At 32.8% G+C, this 23,152-nt stretch overlaps 1 protein-coding gene across 3 annotated transcripts in view; it reads left to right on the forward strand.

Moving 5' to 3' along the window:
• Window positions 1-321: 321 nt before the first annotated feature.
• Cdase (neutral ceramidase) overlaps window positions 322-23,152 on the forward strand; it is a 106,120-nt gene continuing 83,289 nt past the window's right edge. The window contains exons 1-2 of one of the 3 annotated variants that reach the window (XM_078196914.1): window positions 322-340; window positions 21,107-21,287. In XM_078196914.1, the coding sequence (XP_078053040.1) occupies window positions 21,138-21,287 (150 nt within the window). In that variant the 5' untranslated portion in view covers window positions 322-340; window positions 21,107-21,137. Of the gene's footprint in view, window positions 341-4,259; window positions 4,488-12,329; window positions 12,686-21,106; window positions 21,288-23,152 lie in introns of those variants that run through there. The other 2 variants (XM_078196913.1, XM_078196912.1) reach the window with 2 other exon arrangements.

The following is a 23,152-nucleotide window of genomic DNA, read 5'->3' on the forward strand; positions in this document are numbered from 1 at the left end:
CTTACATACGTGGATTACTTCTGGATTACAACATTTACAACTGAATGGATAAGTTTTTCATTAATAATATTTGTGACATTTTTGAAATGAATAGGAAATTCATGAAATCCTTGTTCGTTATTTTGAACGCGGCTCAAAGTCGGAGCGCAGCCCTCTCTTCGTCCGTCGCGCCCCGGGAGCGAGATGGGCTTCAGTCGACTGGCTCGCGCGCGTAACAGCAGGTTGAAGCGTGCGCGCGGCCAACTTTATTCATTAATATCTCGTTAACAAAGCCGCGGATTGCATTTCGGCAAAGGAAAAGGTTACTTCAAATGGCCTCAGGAATCCCCCATTTCCAGGAGTATGTATAATTTCGAAACACCCTGTATATAATATATCACGTATGGCTCACTTGCATTGTACATTTTCGTGCATTAGTTGCACAAAATGAACGAAAGCTAAATAGAACATTTCTTGTTAACCCTTTGCACTCGAGTAGCGACTCTGAAGCGCCATTAAGATTGTTATAACACGTTCGAAAATTATTTTTGTAGTGATTATTTTTTATAGTAATTATTTTTATAGAAAGTGTGACTGTTGTATGAGCCACGAGACTTAATTTCGTATAGATAAAATGAATTTTGTTATATAAAATGGAAATACTAGAAGCTAGAAAAATTGTTTTAGATTTCCAGTTGAAATTGCTTAGAGTGCAAGGGGTTAATATACATGTGTGTATTCGTTCATAATTTTGCAAAAGCATGACCTTCTCATTCTCGTTAATTTTATCTGCTGGCTATATATGTATATAATACATCACGAATGATAAGTGAAATGGCCTCGGTAAGTATGCTTATGTAAATTTGCTATATCGAACATACGTAGCTACATGTAATATCACTGTATTTGCTAAATAAATCATCTGTTTGAAAGCATTGATGAATAAGTAAATATATTACTTCACTTATATTACTTTGACAGACTACACATAATATGTTCTATTTGTGCTTTTAACAAGAATTAAAAAATACACGGTGCATACTTTGTTAAACTGTTATTATTTTCAAAAACAATTAGTTTTCTTCAATAAACTTGAATGGAAGATATTCCTATTGGTATTGTTTATACAATCAATCATGAAGTAATAACGATAAGGAATACGTGGATACTGTTTGTTAAATTTTCCTACAAGAAATTTATATAACAATAGAAAATGAACTTAGATCATTTTCAAAATAAATGGTCAATATAAATCTATAACACAGTATGTTGCTATATCTTTATAGCAATTATATTCGCCAAAAGCAGCTGACTGGTTAAAAAAGACATGTAATCTGACATCCTTTACTAAATTATATATTTTCTCAAAGAGTTGTATTTCAATAAAATATAAAGGAAACCAAACATTATACAGTACAATTACAGTATCTTGCACACTTTTCAAAGAAATTGCAACAGCAAACTGGTTACCAATATCTATGTATTATTTCGAACTTATTAAAATAGTTGTAGAATATTTAATAAGTTTAAAATAGTTGTAGGAAGAAAATTTGTTTATTCCTTGTTCGCATAGAGAACATCTTCCATGAAAGACCTCGTACATAAATATTTCATAACAAGATTTATGATAATGACCTTTTTAAGTAATCAGATAACATAAGCAGATTCTAAAGCAGCTGTGAAAATATATTTAGCAATATAGGAAACAATAAAAGTGAAGATCAAAAGGCAACTTTATTACTTTGCCAGGAACGCGACGACTGGTTTAAGCGATTTCTATTTATTGTGAAACTTCCCCTTTCACAGAACGCGGATATATATGCTTACACGCGAGTTAAAAGCGCTGCGCACACTTTTCCACAAAAGGGTCCAACACGTGGAACAACACGCTTGTTATTTTCGCCACATTTCAAGCGTAATAGGATCCCCGGGTGTCGTGGACTTGTTGCTAATTGTTGCGTATACACAAGGAAGAATGCGCACGGCCTGCACATATTCAACAACACAAAAGCTACGATCGATCTGACACCAAACTTCACCTGTCCCCACACAAAGTCAATACTGCGTACACGCAGGTATGTATTCGAACGCTTACGCTTCTAACATTCAGCTAAAAGTAAAATTATACGTTTAAAATTCGCCGGGAAACTGATTTATAAAAATAATTCGTTCTGGAACAAAGTATTATTCCTTGGTGAGAGTAAATTGAACGTTTTTGGTAGCGATGGACGTAAAAGTGTTTGGTGGAAACGAATCACAGAATTAGAACCGCGAAATCTGTGATTGGCTATAAAACATAATGGTGGATCTATGTTGGTTTGGGACTGCATTGCATCCAGTGGAATGGAAAACTTCGTCTTTATCGTTGACATAATGGATAAAAAGAAATACTTGAAAATTTTGCAGGAAAATTTCAAAAACAGTGTATCGAAATTGAATTTACCAAATAATTATTGATTTCAGTCGGACAATGACCCGACGCATGTCGCAAAAAAGGTCAATGAATGGATATTGTATAATGTTTCACGCGTATGGCCACATCAACCGCAAAGTTCGGATTTAAACTCCATTGAACACTTATGGAATGAAGTCGAAAAAATATCAAGAAATACCATTATTACTTCGAAAGAAGCGTTAAAACGAAATATTATTGAAATATGGCAATCAATAGATGCATATGTTACTTTTAAGTTAATACACTGAATGAAAAACAGACTTAGTGTTTTTATAAAAGCAAACTTCCTATTAAAACCTTTAATTGTTTAATTTAAATAGCTATTAAATGTTCCATGCAAATACTTTTGTGAGCCACTTCTGGTAGATGTTTACGATAAATGTACTGTAAAAACGGTATATATTGTTGAATTATTTTCCACTTTCACTTGTGTAATCTTAAGGTTCATCTTTTGTTATGTGTGTAATATAATTTCAAATGCTTCAGCTTAACGTATATATTTCATTAGTGAATGTTAGAAATGTAAGCGTTCGAATACTTTCGTCTATAGATGTACATATAAAACTGCATATCTTTGTTCAAAAGCTGTTTATTTAACCAATATATGCTCCATTTGCTTCAATACACTTTTCCCAATGAGATTATAATGCATAGACGCTTGCCTTAAAGAAATTCTGATCTTTAAAATCGATAAACTCTGATATGGAATGTTTGAGACTTCTTCATTTCCATACCGTTTAGCCCGTAAAAATTGTTCTAAATGTTTAAACAAGAGAAAGTTGGTTGGGAAAGATCCGTTGAATAAGTTGGGTGCTGCAAAATTTCATATTTTAATTTATTTAATCTCGCAATTGTTTTGTACGACATGCGGCCGAGCGTTGTCATGATGAAGTATTGGACCATGCCGATTAACAGCGATGGGCTATAATTTCAATTTTTATGCATTTTGTCATTGTATTGGCAGTACTTTTCAGCTGTAATTGTCTCATCAGTTCGAAGAAATAAGTAGCCAATTACTCGATCACATTTTGTGAGCAAATCTCAATAATCCCTCCACACTTCATCTCCATAAACTATGGAGATTTGCTGTTATGAAACTTTCGACTATGTTGCGCGCTATAATTATACAGGTTCTTGCGCGGGCTTGTGGACACCTGTGAATGCTGTCCCATTATTTTAATCTTCGCGGATAGCGTTTTTGTATTCCTCAACGCCGAATACCGAGACGGTCAAAATGACAGGTTTGTTAGTTTTTATTTCCAAAGCTTTGGAATTGTACATAGTCTTTTGTAAGATATTTTCAATATACATACATACAAGCTATACAAGCATTTTGAAAATTTCATTTAAAGACAAGATGTAAATAGTTATAGAAACATGTATTTTTTAATTTTTTTTTTGTCATGCGAAACAATCGTGATTGAAAGAAATTAGAAGAAAATCTGAAAACGTCCCCAAACTGAAAGAGATGGGTCTGTAAGGATCCGAGAAGGAATCGTTGGTCTTCGGAGCGGTCCGACGAGTTCATACAGTTCGGCTCGACTTTGTTGAATGCCCAACGAGCGCAAGAATAAAGAACGTGAAGCAAAAGGGGGACAGAAGACGAAACAGAATAGACGAGGAAAGAATGAAAGAAACGGAGCGACGCGCGATGATGTCGAAGCGAGACAGTGATCGCACTATGTACATACATATAAGAATAGCCGTAGAGGACCGTTTCCGTTTCCCCTCCTCTTGTACGCGTCAGTCCGAGCGTATTTGATGCTCCGACTCCCGACACCGACCGAGTCTGTCTTGCTCGGCAAGGGCCTGGCTAGTAGGAGCCGGTGCTGACCAGCTGTTCACGCAGCTTTTGTCCTCGCCCTCTCTCTCTCTCTCTCTCTCTCTCTTCCTCTCTCTTCCTCTCTTTCCTTCTCTTGTTTTCTCCCTTTTCCTCTCTATCTCTCTCCGGTTCTCGATCGATTCCGACCACGCTGCGATCCAACAACACGGTGTCCCCCTCGATCATTCATCCCGCAGCTCTGGCGATCATGAGTTCGGAGCTCTGACCAGCGTGAGTACTGTTACTTCTCTACAATCACACCTGTATCGCCCCGCTTCATTTCGTTAATTGCACCACGGCTGTTACGGCAGCTTCACGACCCAAAAATAAAACACTTCGCAGCTCGGCCGCATCTGAGAGCACGGTAAACACACCTGTGTGTAACGCGAGCACTTTCAGCGCGAATTCATGTAATTTCGAGAATTTTTGGAATTGAAAATAAGATAAGATAATGCTGAATTTTTAGAATTGGAAATAAGTTACGATAATGTTCATTTTTGGAATTAAAAGTAAGCTATGATATTGCTTAATTTTTAATGTTAGAAATAAGCTATGATATCGCTTATGTGTAAAATACTGTTTTTATATACTCGCGTTAGAAAGTATGCTAACATCATTAGGAATGGAATTGCTTTTTTTTTAAATTGGTAGGTGCCATGGAATAATTTTGTTTAGATTACAATTAATCGGTATTATTAAAAAATTGTAAAATGCTTTTTCAATTTTTTCATCTGAGTTTATAACGAAAAGTTAAAGAATACGTTTTGTAGTATAGTATGCAAGATTAAGTAGGAAAAACAAGATTTGTTAATAACTTTTATAAACTTTAAAAATGTTTAAAGGTCTCTTTTCAACCACCAAAGCCATTTATTTATTGTTTTTATTTTTACATCGAAGTAAAAATATAAAGTTAAATATATATATTTAATTTCAATAATATATTTTAGTACGATGTAAAAATAATCCGTTATACCAACGGAAACTGCAAAATGTGCAACGTGCATATAAGATATATAAGCACTTTTAAATGTTCGACTTGCAAATACGAAGTTAAATTATAAATAGATTTTCAATAATTATAAACAGATTTGACACTTTTAAAATTAGTTCGAAATGTGTTATAGTGACTATTAGCGGCACTTAGGAGACGCCAATCAGGTACAAAATGTTAAAAGATGAAGTGGAACTCATAAAAATTTGTAAAATAAGAATTTTGTTAATCTTGGGAAGAATCGTAATTAATGACAATAATTCTAAGCTAAAACAGGCAAGTGTTATAAAAGTTGAAGATATTTAAATTCAGTCTAAACTCTTTGGAATGTTCCGAACAGAATATAGTGTGGCTTAATTGATTGCTAACTAGAATTTAAGTGCTGCGTCCGCTAAGCATTAGATTAGTACTGTTGCATATTTCATAGTTTCTAGGAAAGTTCTGCATCATTGAATCAAACTCTATACAATTTTGGAATAACAGATCTAGAAACGTTGAAATTAACACAAGAGTGTAGAATTTTCTAAACAGAAATAACGTCAATGTTTCATTAGTTCAAATGGATTCAAATTGGTTGAACACTGTTCGTTGCATATGCACCGATTCAAAGACAAAAGTTACGAAACTTTACGTTTCGTAAACATTTCAGATTCGTTAATATTTTATCAGCTTGATATTTTAACAAACATTAAAAGCACATTGAAAGCACAATTAAGAGCACAGTGAAGCATACAACGTATTGTTTACATTTCAATGTTGTTTTACTTAATGCATATAATGAACAAAGGAAAATAATACAGATAGAAAGATGACACAAAAAGAAACAAAATAAATAAAAAAGTGTGAGAAATGTGAAAATAGAAAATGGAGAAGAAAAAATAACATTAATATTTTCGTTGAAACAATACAAATCAGTATTTTATGTTAACAACTTTTACTATACTTTTACTATGACTATGTGTCTCTTAAATTCTGTTACAAACAGAATGTTAAACATTCAAACATTTGACCTATTATTAATATTATGTTATATAATAATTAATATATATTAAATATAATTAATATTATGCATATAGTAATTATAACAATATATAAACATGTAATCAATCAATATAAAATACTGCAGTTCGACTTCGTCAATTTCATCAATGTTTCCAACGAATGAAAAATGATTCCAAATGATAGTACACTGAATCTCATGGTTTATACATTTTAACACTTTACCGACTTTAATACTTTGTATTTTCATAACATTAGCATAAAATAATATTCATTTCACATTTTTATATTTTAACATTGTCATAGTTTCGTAATATTGACATACAACAATATTTTTTTCATATTTCTATACTTTTACATTTTTATATGTTCTTAACACTAGCATAAAACAATACTTATTTTATATTTTCACTTTTTCATAATATTGGCATTAGTCAATATTTACTTCATCTATTATATTATATTTATCTCATATTTATCATAATATCTAAAAAAATTATATAATAATAGGGAGATCATGAAACGATATTTATTGTATCTCCTTTATTTATTTTATTTCTATTTTACTCATTTTATTCATAACGAAAGATATCTACCATTTAAATGATTATATAATAATATGACATAATTTTATAAGAATATCATAAAATTATATCATAATATTTATCTCGGTAAGAGATAACAAATTATCGATTGCTATGGCAACCGATTCACATACTACCGATCAGGATAAAAAGTCGATTTATAGGCTACCACTCGGTAAAGTGTTAATTTAAAATCCTATCGTACCTAGATCTGTGTAAAGATCAATAGATTCGGGTCAGTCACGAGCGCAACGTTCGTCTCTTCTTGCAACGAGCAAATCGTACCTGTAGCCCAATTACGGTGTACATACAGTGGGCCGCATTAATATTCGGATACCATCGTATTTGAGAAATTTTTACTCCGTATCTTTACTGTTTGTTGAATTAATGAATTTATAGTTTCTTAATAAGTCAGAACACTTACTTTAGATTCTACAAACATAAGTTTTAGTTGCATAATTTGTATAGTTTTATTGTAAATTGATATTAAATAAACTAGTTCTTAATTTTGACGTCGCAAAAATATTCGGACACTTTACAAATTATAGTCTCGTCATTAAGAATACAGATATACTTTAACAAAAATAAATCGATGTTAATACTTTGTTGGATTGCTCTTTTGCCTAATTACATGGTTTAATTGTTCAGGCAAACTAGAAATAATTTTAGTTAAATATTCTAATAGAATACGTGATTATTCTTCGGCTAATCGCAATTTTAATTCTTCTTTGGACTTTATTGACGACATTCTGATTCGTCGATCTAAGTAATCCCATAAATTTTCAATCGAATTTAAATCTGGTGATTGTGGAGCAGTTTTCAATACTTTTGGACAATTATATAATAAATATTCTTGAACTATACGTGATTTATGTTTGGGGTCATTATCTTCGTATTTAAAATTATTACGAATGTTCATATTAATAGCATCTTTTAGTCAATTTTATTTCAAAATATCTAAATATTTATTTTTGTCTAAAATTCCACCAATAAAACCTAATTCACCACTCCAGCAGCTGAGACACAACCCCAAACCATCACACTTCCTCCACCGTGTTTCAACGTTGGTTTAAGATTCTTAGTAAGAAGCTCTTCATTCACTTTACGACATATAAGTTTGTGCCCATCAGACCCAAAAATATTATATTTGCTTTCGTCTGCAAGAATTACATCTTCCCACCATGTTTCTTCTTTAGAAGTGTATTCTTTAGCGAAGAGTAATCGCTCTTTTCGATTAATATCGTTCATATATGGCTTCTTTTCGGGCAAATCTGCCATGATATCCATTTTCATGAAGCATCCGACGAACTGTTTCGGGATGAATCTTGTTGCTGGTCTCCATAAAAAACTCTGCTGTCAATTTTGTGGCACTGAAACTAGGGTCCACATTTATTTCTCTAATAATATTACGTTTATCGCGATCGTTAAGTAACTTTGGGCGACCTTTTTGAGGGATAGATTCAATTCTATCCTCACGATTATATCTTCATACAATGTTCGCATCAGTGCTATTGCTGAAATTTAATAATATCCCGATTTCTCTATACGATTTTCCTTACGAAGTATTATTCCCTTTACGTGGCATATTTACAGCTAATATGTGCAACACGAACAGGATTTGAAGTGAAGCTATTTCTATGAGATAGTGCTTACACCATATGTTTACAAACATTGCCATCAAGCCAAGTAGTCACTTTAACTACAAAGCGTATGGAATGTCCGAATATTTTTGAGACGTCAAAATTAAGCACTATTTACATTTATTATCACTATACATTTAATATCAATCAACAATAAAACTATACAAATTATGTAAATAAAACTTATGTTTGTAGAATCTAAAGTAAGTGTTCTGACTTATTAAAAAACTATAAATTCATTAATTCAACAAACAGTAAAGATACGGATTAAAAATTTCTCAAATACGATGGTATCCGAACATTAATGCGGCCCCCTGTATCTCAATCGATAAAATGCTGATAATCTGTGCCGAGTGAAATTCGAATTTCGCAGAAAGAAAAAGAAGTGATAAAGTATCGCGCGAGTAACTCTCTCATCCGGAGCTCGATCTTTGATCGAATTATCTGGTCGAGGAAATGAAACTGGATCTTGTACACTGCCGACACAGAGCAACGTAGCGCAATTGTTATCTATTTGTTCCATTTCTAAATGGTACGGCTCGCTGAACAGCAAACATGAACTGTCCTGCAAGGTCCGCTAATATTTGTACGACACGTGTTCCACGCCATTCGTGCTCGATCGTTATTGAAGATAACAGTTGATGTAACAGCTTCCATCTGATTCTGAGTCAGAGATTGCGTATACTTTTTTGCATAATTCTGGTATAACTTGTTACAAAAACAATCTACAGAATTCGTTGCTCCACGTTGTGATGTGCGACAGGTGTTTTTTGATTTGTTTGTAGGCTAAAAATTAATTCGGATCGTTTCGAATAAATCTTCGTTCGAGATTATTACCTAATGCATTCGTTTCAGGCGAATATTTTATTCAAATAACGATAATTATTGTTCGTTGTAGATTATTCTATCCGTTTATTACTTATTCGAATAAGAATTATTTAGGTAATTCATTATTCTTTATTTCTTAATTCTTATTTCTTAATAAAGAATTATTTACATAATTTAATAATTTGAATGTTATTTAATGATTTAAATAACACATTCTTTACATAATAATAACATTATTTAAATAATTCTTTGTTCTTTATTATTTGATCTAATAAGAAAATTATTCGAATAATTCATTTTTACTCATTCGAATAAGGTTATTATTCAAATCATTTTTTTAATTCAAACAAGTTACTGGAATAGAAATTATAAAATTATTTAAATAGTATCACGAATAATTATTACCTCCTTTTACTTTTACACTTTATAAGAATATATTAATACAAATATATTCAGGATCAATTCTGTCATTTGCACCTCTAGAAAGATTATTTACCCATGCTTCGTTGATAAAAATCTAGCAAAAAAATAAGAAATTTTTCATTGTAATATTTAAAAGTAGAATTTGAAAAAAGTTAATATCGAGGAACTATGAAAAAAAAACACTTTACATTCCATAATTTTTATTCAAATCAATTATTACCCGTACGTATTGCTGTACAAATTAATTATTATTCGAATAAAATTGTATTCCGATTAATTTTTGATCTGTATAAATTCTTATTCGAATAAAATTGTATTCAGACAAATTTTGATCTGTATAAATTTTTATTCGATTTTACATTTATTCGATAGCGTCGAATAAAATTTGACTCGTTGATCTTCATCTGTTTTCCGTCCTCCGAATAAAATTTTGTTTAACTCTGACGGAGGTTCGGTCTTCTTCTGGATCAAAGACTGCTCTGTCAGTTTTAATATCCCCCTTTTTATTCCGATTAATTGCTGGTAATAGATTGAGCGATTGATAGAGTGGGTTGTCGGTATTTTAATCGTTCTATTGGCACGTAACAATTTCTGTCGAGGATGGTGACAGATCAGTTTTCAGTGTTGCTTCAAATACAAGCTCTAAAATTATTAGAAGCAACATTTCTAGACATATTTTGTAGACTTTTTTTTATTATTAGAAGCAGCATTTCTAAGCACATTTCTAGACTTTTTTATTATTAGATACAACATTGCTAGACATAATTCTAGATTTTTTTTTATTATTAGATGCAACATTTGAAGACTTTTCTATTATTAGAAGCAACATTTCTAGACATAATTTTAGATTTTTTTATTATTAGACGCAACATTTAATTAAGTAACTAATTAGTCGTTTTTTCATATAGCCACTGTCCAGATATTTCTCAGTAAAGTTAACTGTTTACAGATCTCAAATTAAAGAAACAATTTTAACAATGAAATTAGCTGAAATTATTCTCCAAATTGGTGGATAATTACGTTGCTTTTATCTCGGAGATTATCTCCTCGAAGCTAAACCACCTATCGTTGACGCGGTGGTCGTAGCTTTCTATTTGTTGAACGTGTCAGCTCTTTTAAGAACAGACTAACTAAACAAATGCTTGACAAACTAATGGTGGCTTTGGTTTAGTGATTCGAAAATTCTTAGAAAAGGAGAAAATGAAATGCTTAGTAGTCGTTCAACAGGTAGCATAGAAAATGCACCATTTTAGATGATTAACCTGTTATCCGTTGCAATTCCAAAATCAATAAAATTATGACAATGTTTATATGTATAGGGCTTTTATTTTAAGCTTACTTAAATTGAATTTACAATTCTTCTTCTTCTTATTATTATTACTATTATGATTATGATTATTATTATTATTATTATGATTATTATTATTATTATTCATTTTCAAATTTTGGAGATATTGACCATTTTTGAGACATTGGTCGGATGAACTATTTCAGGTATAAAAATAATATTATAATATAATACAATACAATACATTACAATATAATACAATGATATATAATAAAATACAATACAATACAATAAAACGGAGCATCGCATAAAATAATGTTACACCAACTTTTGTAAGTTGCAATATTGCAGTAACGAAGAAATATTGTCTCATTTAAAAAAATTGACAATGGCCTTGAGAACGAGATTTAAGATAGCTTGTAAACAAATTCATGACACACTGCCCAGACTTTGTCGTTGGTACTTTCCGAGAAGCGTTAATGGTTTCAACAAGTCCGTTCGACGAATTGTTTAATCCAAGTACCATAACAATTATATCTAGACTTCTGGTCTTTATTCAAAAACAAGAAATGTTTTATTTTAACGATGTTAAATATAACTAAGATATATATTAAATAACTAAGATATATTACTAAAATATAACTTTATTCAATTAGGCAAATCAATTTTGACGCTGCTTTTCTTTTAATACTTATTTCTTGTGCGCTTGCGATGCGTTCTTGCCATTTCGGAAATAATACAATAAAACGTGTCTGAAATGCGCGCCTTGTTCTTTGATTTTTTAAAGTGGGATAAAAGCAAAACTAATTACCTAATCGATACAATGTTTTTACTAAATTAAAGGTGAAAGTCCAAACAATAAGAAAAAAATATGGGTTAGGTGCTTTGATCTTGCCATTTGGGAAATAATACATTAAAATGCATCTGAAATACATGATTTGTTCTTCAATTTTTAGAACTTGAATAAAAACGAAATTAAATAATTAGTCGATACAATATTTTTACTAAATTAAAAACGGAAGTCCAGACGAAAAGAAAACAATTTAGATTAGCTGCTTCGAACACCTTGACAGAACAAAATAATATGCTAAGACCATCTATTACCAAAATCCATGATCACTAACTTGCCAACCCAATAAAATTAATCCGTTCCGAGAACTAATCGCGGTAGAAATTCTGAAAATGGCGGTTCCCGAATAGGACGGCGTCAAAGACCATTTCTGCGTAGACTTTCGATTTCCCTTGCGTAGGATCGAAGGCTAGCCACGTGCGCGGAGATCTCGATCGTCGGTTGACTCACGGCTGGAAAAGGTGCAGTGTGTCAGTGAGATCGGCGTGAACCGAGCGCACGCAGTCGAAGCTCAAGGTGAACGCAGATCGTCCGCGTGTCTCCTCGAGGAAACGTCCGGTGAAAGCTGGATGCTGCAGAAGAATCGTGCGCGCGCGTCATTGTCGTGTCGTCGGCCGGTTTCGATGTTATTTTGATGGATCGCCGGAGAAGCACCGCCGGAAACGACGGCAAATTCGTTCGAATGAAGTTAAAGCGATGAATCAGACCACCGGAGGAAGCGCGGCTCGGTTTCTCGATAACCGTGCGACGCGATTAATCCTAATCGTGCGCGATAACGGCGCAAGTTAGAAAGCTGCGGGACTCGCGTTTGGAACAGTTTGTTTTGGTGAGTGTGCTCTCTGCTCTGTGATATCGAATGGTTTTAATTAGATCTGCGAAGAAGTGCCGCCGGTGCACCGCGAGAAGTAGGGCTTCGGGTTGCGTCGGCTGTGGAGTTTAATTGGCTCACACGGACTTTCGATGTATTTGTCGCAGTATCAAGGCTGGGTTCCTGCAATTTCGAATACTTCGCAGAAATCTGTGCGCGAGGATCGTGTATTTTTGCTAATTAACTAACGGCGGAGTTAATTATCGCGGAACTTCATTCTTATTGATAAAATCTAGTTTTATTTTTTACCTCTTGGAAATTGGAATTGGATATACATATTGTCGATCGTGTACAGAATTTAGACAATTTAAAAATTGTTTCAATGTAATATGCGTAGCTCTTCGAACGTCGATTGTAAATGAAACTTTTCATCTGCTGCTTGAATAAATATGGATTAAATAAAATTTCAACATCCTCTTCGATTTTAAGCGCGAAATATGCTGTCCACGTCCTTGGCGAGAAATGCGGTTCTTTTCCAGCGAATGAAATGCTGAATTTTATTTCAGCTCAATTCGTTAATAAAATAGTATTTACTGGATTAAATTATAGAATTCCTTCCTATTTTGCTGAGTTTTATTTAAATTCTCGTGAGTGAATTTTCGTTACTGAATTTTACTTCAACTCAATTGAATAGCAAAATAGCATAAATTGAATTAAATTATGAAATTCCTTCCAATTTTTCTGAATTTTACTTAAATTTACTAAAATTTACTTAAACAATAAAAGAACATCTACCGAAGTAAATTGTACAATCGCTGTCAATTTTTCTTAATTTCATTTAAACTTAATTGGATAATAAAATATCTTATACCGAATTAATTTATGAAATTACTGTCAATGTTGCAGAATTCTTATGAAATTAAATTGAATATTAAAGCAGCATTCATTGAATTAAATTATAAAATTACTATAAACTTGTTGGAATATTACGTATCAGCCACAATTCGATATTTGTGCATGGGCAAAAACAAATCAAGGTTCTAAGAAGCGATGGAAATTAAGATAGGAAAATATACATCTCGTGTAAGTGCTTGGCCTTGTGGGGCACAAGCATAACAGTCTCGAATTACGAGGGGACGCGAGTTTTCTTTTCGGGGTTCCGGAAAAGCCATGGCCATTCGCTGTAAAGCATCTGTAAAGAAAAGAGCTTCCTCTCGCGCCGTAGAATAAAGTTTCTTTTTTTCTAAAACTATACCTTAGTTTAAATATATCTAAACACCCATTGCCAATAAAACTTAATTGAATTTTTTTTTAAATAAATGAAGTAATGAAACAGCACGTACGGAATTAAATCACTAAATCACTATTGATTTTGTATTTCCAATTTCGATTGAAACTGCTAACTAAATATAATAAAAAAAGACTTATTGAAATCGTGAGGTAGACTACGCATTACTTCGAAGATATTAATTTAACGCGCGAGATATTTGTTCGAAAGAGGGATGGAAAACGAAACCGCGAAGCGCAACGAGCACGGCCGAACACGCGATCCCTGTGAAAAATACATGCAGTCATTTCGTGAACAATGAGCATTCCGATTCCGACAGACACGCGACACTGTTAACGCATACTCGTCCGGTAATTCTTTGCACCGCCATTCACAAAATGCCGGCATTCGTTGGCGCTCTGCGTAGAAATGATACGGTCTACATGAAAGCAACGTAACTTGTTAAAAATCATACATTTCTCAGTGAAACTTTGGAAAATGATATAAAACAATTTTCGTCTTTATATACAAATAGGTACATGCTTGTGCTTTACTATTTTAATCGTATCAGTTTTTATTCAAATTAAATTAATATTTAAAACTTTATTGTGTTACCTACAAACATCAATCTATCGAACAGTAGTACGAATATTCTGTAACAATACTTTTCAGTTTAATAAAATCAATGATTACCGTCAACAATATTAGAAAAAGGTAAAAATGTCCAATATCATCAAAGAATGTTTAAACAATAAACAACCAGTGAAAGTTATGTCATATTTAGAAGAAACCATATTGTTTATCGAAATTTTATAATAACTTAACACTAACCCTACAAAGCAGTGATATTGTATGTATTGGTGTGCATTGACTCGTAAGAGTGAGAAGATAAAATTCGTTTAGACTGTTTGACTGATGTCGAGCATTAATTATAAAGCTTGCTGCAATTATGTAATTTATTCAAACAAAGAGGTCTCTTAAAGTTTGTGTAATATTGTAAAACTAGAAACCGGCCATTTTGACCGTGGTAGGTTTAGTGTTAAGGAAACTAGATTTAAATTTAAATTTAAATTCATGTATAACCCTACAAATCTAACAAGTGGTCGTTTAATGTTCATAAGCAAATGCGGCATTAAATAAACAAATTAAAAGAGAGCATTATATCCCCTGGAACTATTATGTTTCATAATAGGTACTTCTACCTCAAATATTAGGTCCACCGGAAAATGATGTCTACCAATGTCATTTTATTTGCGACATATATTTCTAAAAAATGATATTCATAAATCGCCGTCACGCTGGCTACAGATCATAAATTATGGTTATATTAAATTGTTATAATAATACAATAAATATTAGGTGCATACAAAATTTATGATTTTCTTTCCTATTAAGAACGGATAGATTTTTTCGGTAGACCTAATATTTCTCGGCCCAGAAAATCTTGCAACAATTTCCCCAGATCCGCTCTCGTTTTATAATTATATCTTATTTTACGTGTCGACTCTCGAATATTTTGTGCGACCGAGTATGAAGCGCGGTTCCAATTAGCAAAGAGATTACCGTCTATTCTATCAGTAGCGACTGGCAGCGCTGAAAGTACACGATTTCTTTCGTTAATGCTCGCTGATGCGTAACAAGGCCAGACATTGTTCTAATGAACGCGACCGTTCGTAACACTTTCCGCCGTAACTGTACCGTACTGGATGGCGAGAAAACGAACGGTCAAAATTCTGTGACGTTTGCCCGAAATAATTTTGCGTAAGCGGACCGTGACGTGATCGGATTACGCGCGTCGTCCGACGGCATGGCGGATTCGCGATGGGCAATCGTATATCCGTACACGTACGACAGCCATTCACGTGCAAGGTCTACACCTGCAGCAGCTCGTTTTTAATACATATTCGTCCGTATGACGAAAATTCGACTTTTTGCAAACAATCACCGATAGCCAAATTACGAAAATTGATGCTTTGTATATTACAGAAAATAATTGATTCATGTTCTTTTAATTCTAAATAAATGAAATTCTATCTTTTACCAAACAGAGATGATTTCAATAAAGAACTGATTTCAGCTTCAGTTGCGTCACATAACGGTGCAAAACCTACACAATGACAAAGTAAAAGCGTGGTATTGAATATTGCGTATAGAAGGATTTTATTCAAAGCTTAAGCGCTTCGCTGTTCGGAAATTATACAATTTCATAAAGCAAAAATGGAATTAAAAATTTATATATAAAGACAAATTTGTTGTATAACATTTTCCAAAATTTCACTGAATATAATATATGATCTTTAACAAGTTACGTTATTCTTATATAGACAATATCATTTCTATAGATAGTGTTATGAGGGCACTATACTTTTTGTATAGTGTCAAAAAATGCCGACATTTTGTGAATGACAGTGCAAAATATTACCGGAAAAATATGTGTTAACCGTGACAACAAACTCTTGTCAATCTATGCCACACTGTACTGATTTATATTAGTTATTATCAACCCTTTGTTACATCAAGTTTTAAGATCATCTTCACACATAAAGTTCAGACGTTAACAATGATTAAAACCGCAAATGTTGTACGTATCACAAGACACAATTTCATATGCTTAATGTGAGAAATCACTATGATTGGATAAGACTGTTGGGTGTGCTTTGTCGATAAAACAAATGACTGTTGGGTGTGCTTTGTCGATAAAACAAATGACTGTTGGGTGTCGTTGCCGATATTCGGTCATGTGGTGCGGACGCGTGCCTTAATTGTGCTGTATTTTTTTGCTGCAAACGTTTATATGAAATAGTTCGTTTATAGTTACATGCGTGTTTCATTAATAACTCATGTGAACGGAGCTTGCTGAAATTAAAATTACAACGCCAAAAATGCAGTTTGTCATATAAAGTGTTGAATGAAAGAATTACAAGCTAGAAACATTATTTTAGATTCACAGTTGCAATGATTTCGAGTGCAGAGGGTTAATATCACGGATTCAGCCAACGGTATGAAACATGCATTTTTAAGCAGTTCTCAACGTAACCCAGGTTTTGTATCAACTTACACATTTGGAATGTGCGGTGTCTTACGATATACATGAATGGAATAGTCGTTTCAGGTGTTAAAAGCATACTCGTGTTGCATAATCTAGAGATAAGCGATAAAAATTCGTCGAGGTTGCCGAAGTATCCTTGCCCAGGACAAATTGCCCCGAGGTTTTGAAAATTCCGATACCGGCAATCCGCTGGTTATCTGTCCAGTTTCGACAGGTATTACTACCAGCTGGAATCCGCTAGAGCGAGAATGCCTCTATAAACGTTTTGCGAACCTTGCATTCCTATCTTTCTCCCGCCGACGAGAAGGATCACGGGATCGTGAATGTAATTCTCCGCTGCGTCGCAACGCACGGTGATTTGAGCAATGGAAATAAATCAAGAAATCAATATTTACTTTCTTTTTCATTATAATGCAATCTTAACCTAGAGTAGTTATTTATTTCAAATAAATTACGTCTCTGCAAAAATCAATCTTTTAACACATTACTTGAAACACTTCGAGTAACACTTTTATTTTTAACTCTTTATTATCGAGTAATTAAATGTACCAACATTTTTATATTTTTATAACATTGGTATCAAACAATATTTATTTCATCTATTTTAAACAATTATTTAAGTAACTAGCACAGTAACTAGAGGACGGAGTACAATAATTGACGCATTTTCCTTTATGCATGCTGAAAATTTCATCGAAATCGGTTGACGTTGTTAAAAGTTGGAAACAATTAGAGATCACGGAAATTGATTTTTGCATTTACAATTGGCAAATATCAGAAATCTGCAAATTTCAACATCTTTTCATGCTTGAAGCTTAATTCTCCATGAATCAATTTTTATCAAATTAAGTATTCGTTTAAGTTATTGAGATCTACGCAACGCATTTGTTTTAAATTTTGGTTAGTAGCCTAGATAAAAAAGTTAAAAAACGAGAGTTTATTTTATAATTCCAGATAATGGTAAAATTAAAAAAGACGTACATACTCTAATTTGTGGAATCATGCTAAAAGTATGTACAGTATTTCATGACTGGTGATTTCGTCAGCGTACAAAAAGATATTATTTCGAGATTTGTTTCACTGAGTTTGTTTCCACGAATAAAGAATGCTGTGAATCACGATAATCTTCAGCAACGTGACATCGTTGCACAAAATGACGTGCTGAAATTCCTTTCAGTATTATTAAGTATTATAAGTTCAAGTATTATTATTTAATTAATATTATGATATTATTTGCGTCTGCTGTTTAATAATTTTGTCAGTAATTCTTTAGAATTTTCTATTGTTAAAAAAATAGTATCATTAATTATAAGTATTAGTATTATATACACATGTAATTCAATAACATATAAACATATAATTACAAACAGCGTGTCTATAAATCGTGAAGATAATGACTAATTAATTGAAAATAATCCTTTGACAACGCAACAATAATTACAGATAGTACAATACTTAACCATCCTTTTGCTATGCTGGATACAGAAAATTCTGTGAAACCGCAATATTTAAAAAACAAACAAGAACCTTTAATATTTGGGCGTAACACGATAAATCCAAATACATAATCCCGTTCATCAAGAATTTAACGTGTAATTCTGTTACATAATGGTCACTTCTATAGGAAGAGAAGTATTCTCGGTAGTGTAGGATGACGAATATTTGTGGAAGCGTGTGAAGTACGACTGGCGTCGATGAACAATGTGTAGAGTGAGGTGCAATGTATAGAGTGATACAGATGAAATGTGTAGAGTGAAATAGGTACATGTGTAGAGTGAGATACAGTGGATCAAAAAAGTATTGGCACAACCAGGTCGTCCGAAAGTACTTACCACTAGAGAAGGAAAAGTGGCAAAAGTTTAGCTGTTGACATCGCAACATATTCGGGAAAAGAAGTGAATGCCCAAGCAGTTCCCAATGTTTTACATTCTGCGGAAATTTATGGTAGAGTAGCGAGCAAAAAAAACCGTTCATTAATGAGAAGAATAGGGAAAAATGACTCGGGTTTGTAAAAATATATGTAAGTAAGACAATGTAATTTTGGAAGACGGCTATTTTCTCAGATGAGAGCAAGTTTAATCTTTTCGGCACTGATGGAAAAAGATTTGTATGGAGGAAACCGAACGCCAAATTAAATCAAAAGCATATTATTCCTACAGTAAAACACGGTGGTGGTCATGTCATGGTATGGGGCTGTATGTCATATCATAGATTAGGAAATTTGGCTTTTATTGACGATACAATGAATGCAAGCGTCTATATCGACGTATTGCGAAATAATTTGTTAACGAATGCAACAAAAATGGGCATAAACGAATCGTTTCGATTCCAACAAGACAACGACCCGAAGCACACGGCAAGGAAAACAAGGGAATGGTTATTGTACAATGTACCAAAACAATGAAGACGCAACAAAGGCGCATATAAACATAGTAAATCTTAATAGACTACTTTATGGTTTAAAGATATTCAAAGAAAACCAGTTGTGTCAATACTTTTTTGACCCACTGTAGGTGCAATGCGTAGAGTGAAATAAGTGCAGTGTGTAAAGTGAGACAGATGTAATGTGTAGAGTGAGATAGGTGCAATGCGTAGAATGAATGAAAAAGACTTGTTCGCCAGTGCGTTTGTTTCTTAGATTTAAGTAAAAGTGCAGGTAGTCTTTAGAACGTGAGAGTGCATGAATGAGAGTGCAAGTGCAAGGGTTTAGGAGATGAATGCAGCGACAAAGAGTCACAGTGTGAAATACGAGTCAGAGCTGAGCGACCGTGACGACAAGATTAGCGTAGCACACTACGCGGTGTAGCGATTTACCATTGTTGTAACACGTTCGTCGCCGCGTCACCCATATCCGGGTGACAGGTATGCTTCTATGTTTGCTCCGTCACCCAAATATGTACGACGCTCTTCTCGTTCAAGTTAAATAGGATTCTATTTATTTTATTCATTTAACTCCTTGCCGTACCATTTTCTTTATAGTTGCAACGATTAGGAGTTTTTTGATTGTAATATTTTCTGAAAAGAAGAAAGACAATTTAGATTTATCGCGTGTCTACAGTCACTTCAATATTTAAATATAAATGATAAGAGATTTGAATTTTATTCAAATTAAAACAACGGAACAGCATGCACACTAAATAAATTATTACTAAAAATTTTTGTCGCGTACCAGACTCGTCAAAGTATGGCAAGGGGTTAATATATGAAAATCCCATTTGTAGCACAGGAATTTAATGGTATAAGCACCGACGAATATAAAATATGCCAAACAAAAATATTAAAAATTCACACACTATTATATTCATCATACATTAATTTTATTTAACCACTTGCGCTACCAATAAACTCATGGTTGCGGTGCGCTGCAGTATAACATACGGTGAGATGTCACTTTAACGCTTTTGATTTGCGCATTCAATTTCTGTACAATATAATAAATAGTTGACTTGCTTCTGTTTCAATGTTGTGAAATTTTGTTGCATAATTTACCTTGCATATATACCACTTCACTGTTAATTTTCTTACTGATTTGCTTTTTTCGGATTTCTTGTAATTAATTGTCTTATATTCTTGTTAATGAAAATAATGACAGAAATTTTTAACACTGTTTCCCTTGGACTAAATGCTGATGAACTGAGCAATGTTTGTTTGAATTTTGTAGACTTCGGAAATTCTTCGTTGTCAGAGTTCAAATACTTTTTTGAGCCTCTTCGGGTACGTAATTGCGATAAATATACTGTAAAAGTGGTATATATTGTTCAAATATTTTCTAATTTCACTTATGCGGTCTTAAAACACGTTCATTATTATATGTGCCATATTATTATCGAATACTATAATTAGACGGGCAATTAGACGGGCATATTAGACGGCGTTGCCTGTCTAATTATAAACAACGCAGCTGGTTGCAGCGCTCGCGGGACGATATGTTCCGCAGCTTATCAAACATGCGATCGTAAACATTCGCGAGAACAAATAACGGTCGTACGTCAAGTTCGCCGCGATATCGGTGAAGAGAAAAAAAATCGGCAACAGAATTTCCGATTTCTTGTGTACACTGATCGGCGACGATACTAAAGCCATGGGAACCGAGCACCTCTGACAGTCGATCCTTTGATTTCAGCGCGATCAGGCTGGGCGGCTCAGAAAGCTGAATGGAGACAACGATCATAAAACGACGCCTGCAGATCATTGGACTGGTCTCGCTATGGCTGCTACACACCGCATTGCCCGGCACGGCTGCATCTTACAGCATTGGGGTAGGCAGGGCTGACACCACTGGGCCCACTGCCGAAGTCGTCTTTGTGAGTCCCTTATAATTTTCTTTTCTAACTTGTATACTGGAAAATATTTTTTACAATTTCTTAGTCAGACTTTTGTTCGATAATATGTGCGTATATACTATGTTTTATTTGTCAATTGTTTTCTCATTTTATGTTACCTAGTCTGTATAAAATATAATAAAATATATTTATATATACTTCCTAATTTATATGATATATATTCAAATATATTTATATATAATTCCTAGTTTATATGAAATATTTTAAAATATATTTATATATAATTCCTAATCTATATAAAATATATTATTAAACGCAAATATTGCAAAAATGATTGCCATCATTTCAGTTTCATAGTTTCATTTTCTGTGTCGTAATTGATAATTTGTAGACTGTAATATTTTTTTTGAACTTGTTACTTTGGTTATTGTCCTTTTCGAGTTTGTTATATATCTATCAATTGCTTTTTTACTTGATTTTTCTGAAGTCTCATATATTATTGGACATAGCTTTTAGATTGTAAAATATTCTTTGGAATATGTATATTGTTGCTCAAATCGTTGTCATTATTTCAGTTTTATTTTCTGTTACGATTTTGTTAAAGACTTACTCGATAATTGATATAATTTATAGACTGTAAGATATTTTATTAAACAATTACGTTATTACTCAAATTATTGTTTTTCTAATTTATTAAACTTCCTCTGTCAATTGTATCCTTATTTAATGTTATTGAAAATTCGATTCCTCGGGGATACAATTTGTACACTATAAAATATTGAAATAATTGCAATGGTTTTGTTTTCTCTGTCAGATATTTTCGGATTTAATATTATCGAAGTTTTATCTTGAGATCTGAAACAATTTGTAAATTGCGAAACATTTTGTTAAAAAATTACATCATTGCACAGATCATTCACTATTATTTGTCTATTATTCTTTCCATTTGCTATTGAACAAAATTTGTAGTCTGTAAAATACATTTTGGAACGCATACATTATTGTTGCTCACATCATTGTCATCATTTTAGTTTATCTCCTCTATTAGTTATTTTTTGTTTGAATTTTGTGGCTGTCTTATTTATTAATTGACATATTGTTCCTAAAATCTCTATAAATTATTTTCGACCTCGATCTTATCGAATATAATCGATCCTATTTGGTATTTGATACAAATTGTAATGTGCGAGATAATTTTTAAAATTTGTACATTTTTGTTGAAATCATTAACTATTATTTCTATAATTTGTTATACTCCCTCTGTCAATTGTTTCCTGTTTTGATTTTGTTGAACCTTTATTTGCTATTTGACACAATCTGTAGACTTTAAAATATTCTTTTGAATTATCATCCTCAAGTTAGAGACTGTAAAATATTTTTTTAATTAACACTATCACACTTTACTTTTGTTTCCTTTGTCAGTTGTTTTCTGACCCAATTTTGTCAAAGTCTTGCTCGGTATTTGATTCAATTAACCCTTTCGTTACGGCGGCCCGTTCCCCCGGAGTAACGTCACCGAACGGGGTACCATACAATGCTTCGAGCAATGAAAGAAATTAAAAAAATTAATATTTTAAAAAGCCTTTTTATAATATACTCGTAATCTAGAATCTTTATGTTTGCATAAATAATTGAGAAGAACCAAAAAAAGTAACCTCTAAGACTCAGAGAACACATTAGTAAGGATAGTTATCTCGTTGCTTCTGCTTTTTGAAGCATTTATCTATTACATATATCGTCGCGTCTTTAACATCAATTTATTCAAAATTCACAGCAATAAATGAAAATATTAATGGATCATTCGATCTAGGGTATTAAACAGTTGTTATTTAGACTGTTATAGGATTGCTAAATTAATTATATGTCGTTAACAGACTGCGAAATCA

Source organism: Augochlora pura, chromosome 3, assembly GCF_028453695.1.
Source record: "Augochlora pura isolate Apur16 chromosome 3, APUR_v2.2.1, whole genome shotgun sequence".
Classification (NCBI taxonomy): Eukaryota; Metazoa; Arthropoda; class Insecta; order Hymenoptera; family Halictidae; genus Augochlora; species Augochlora pura.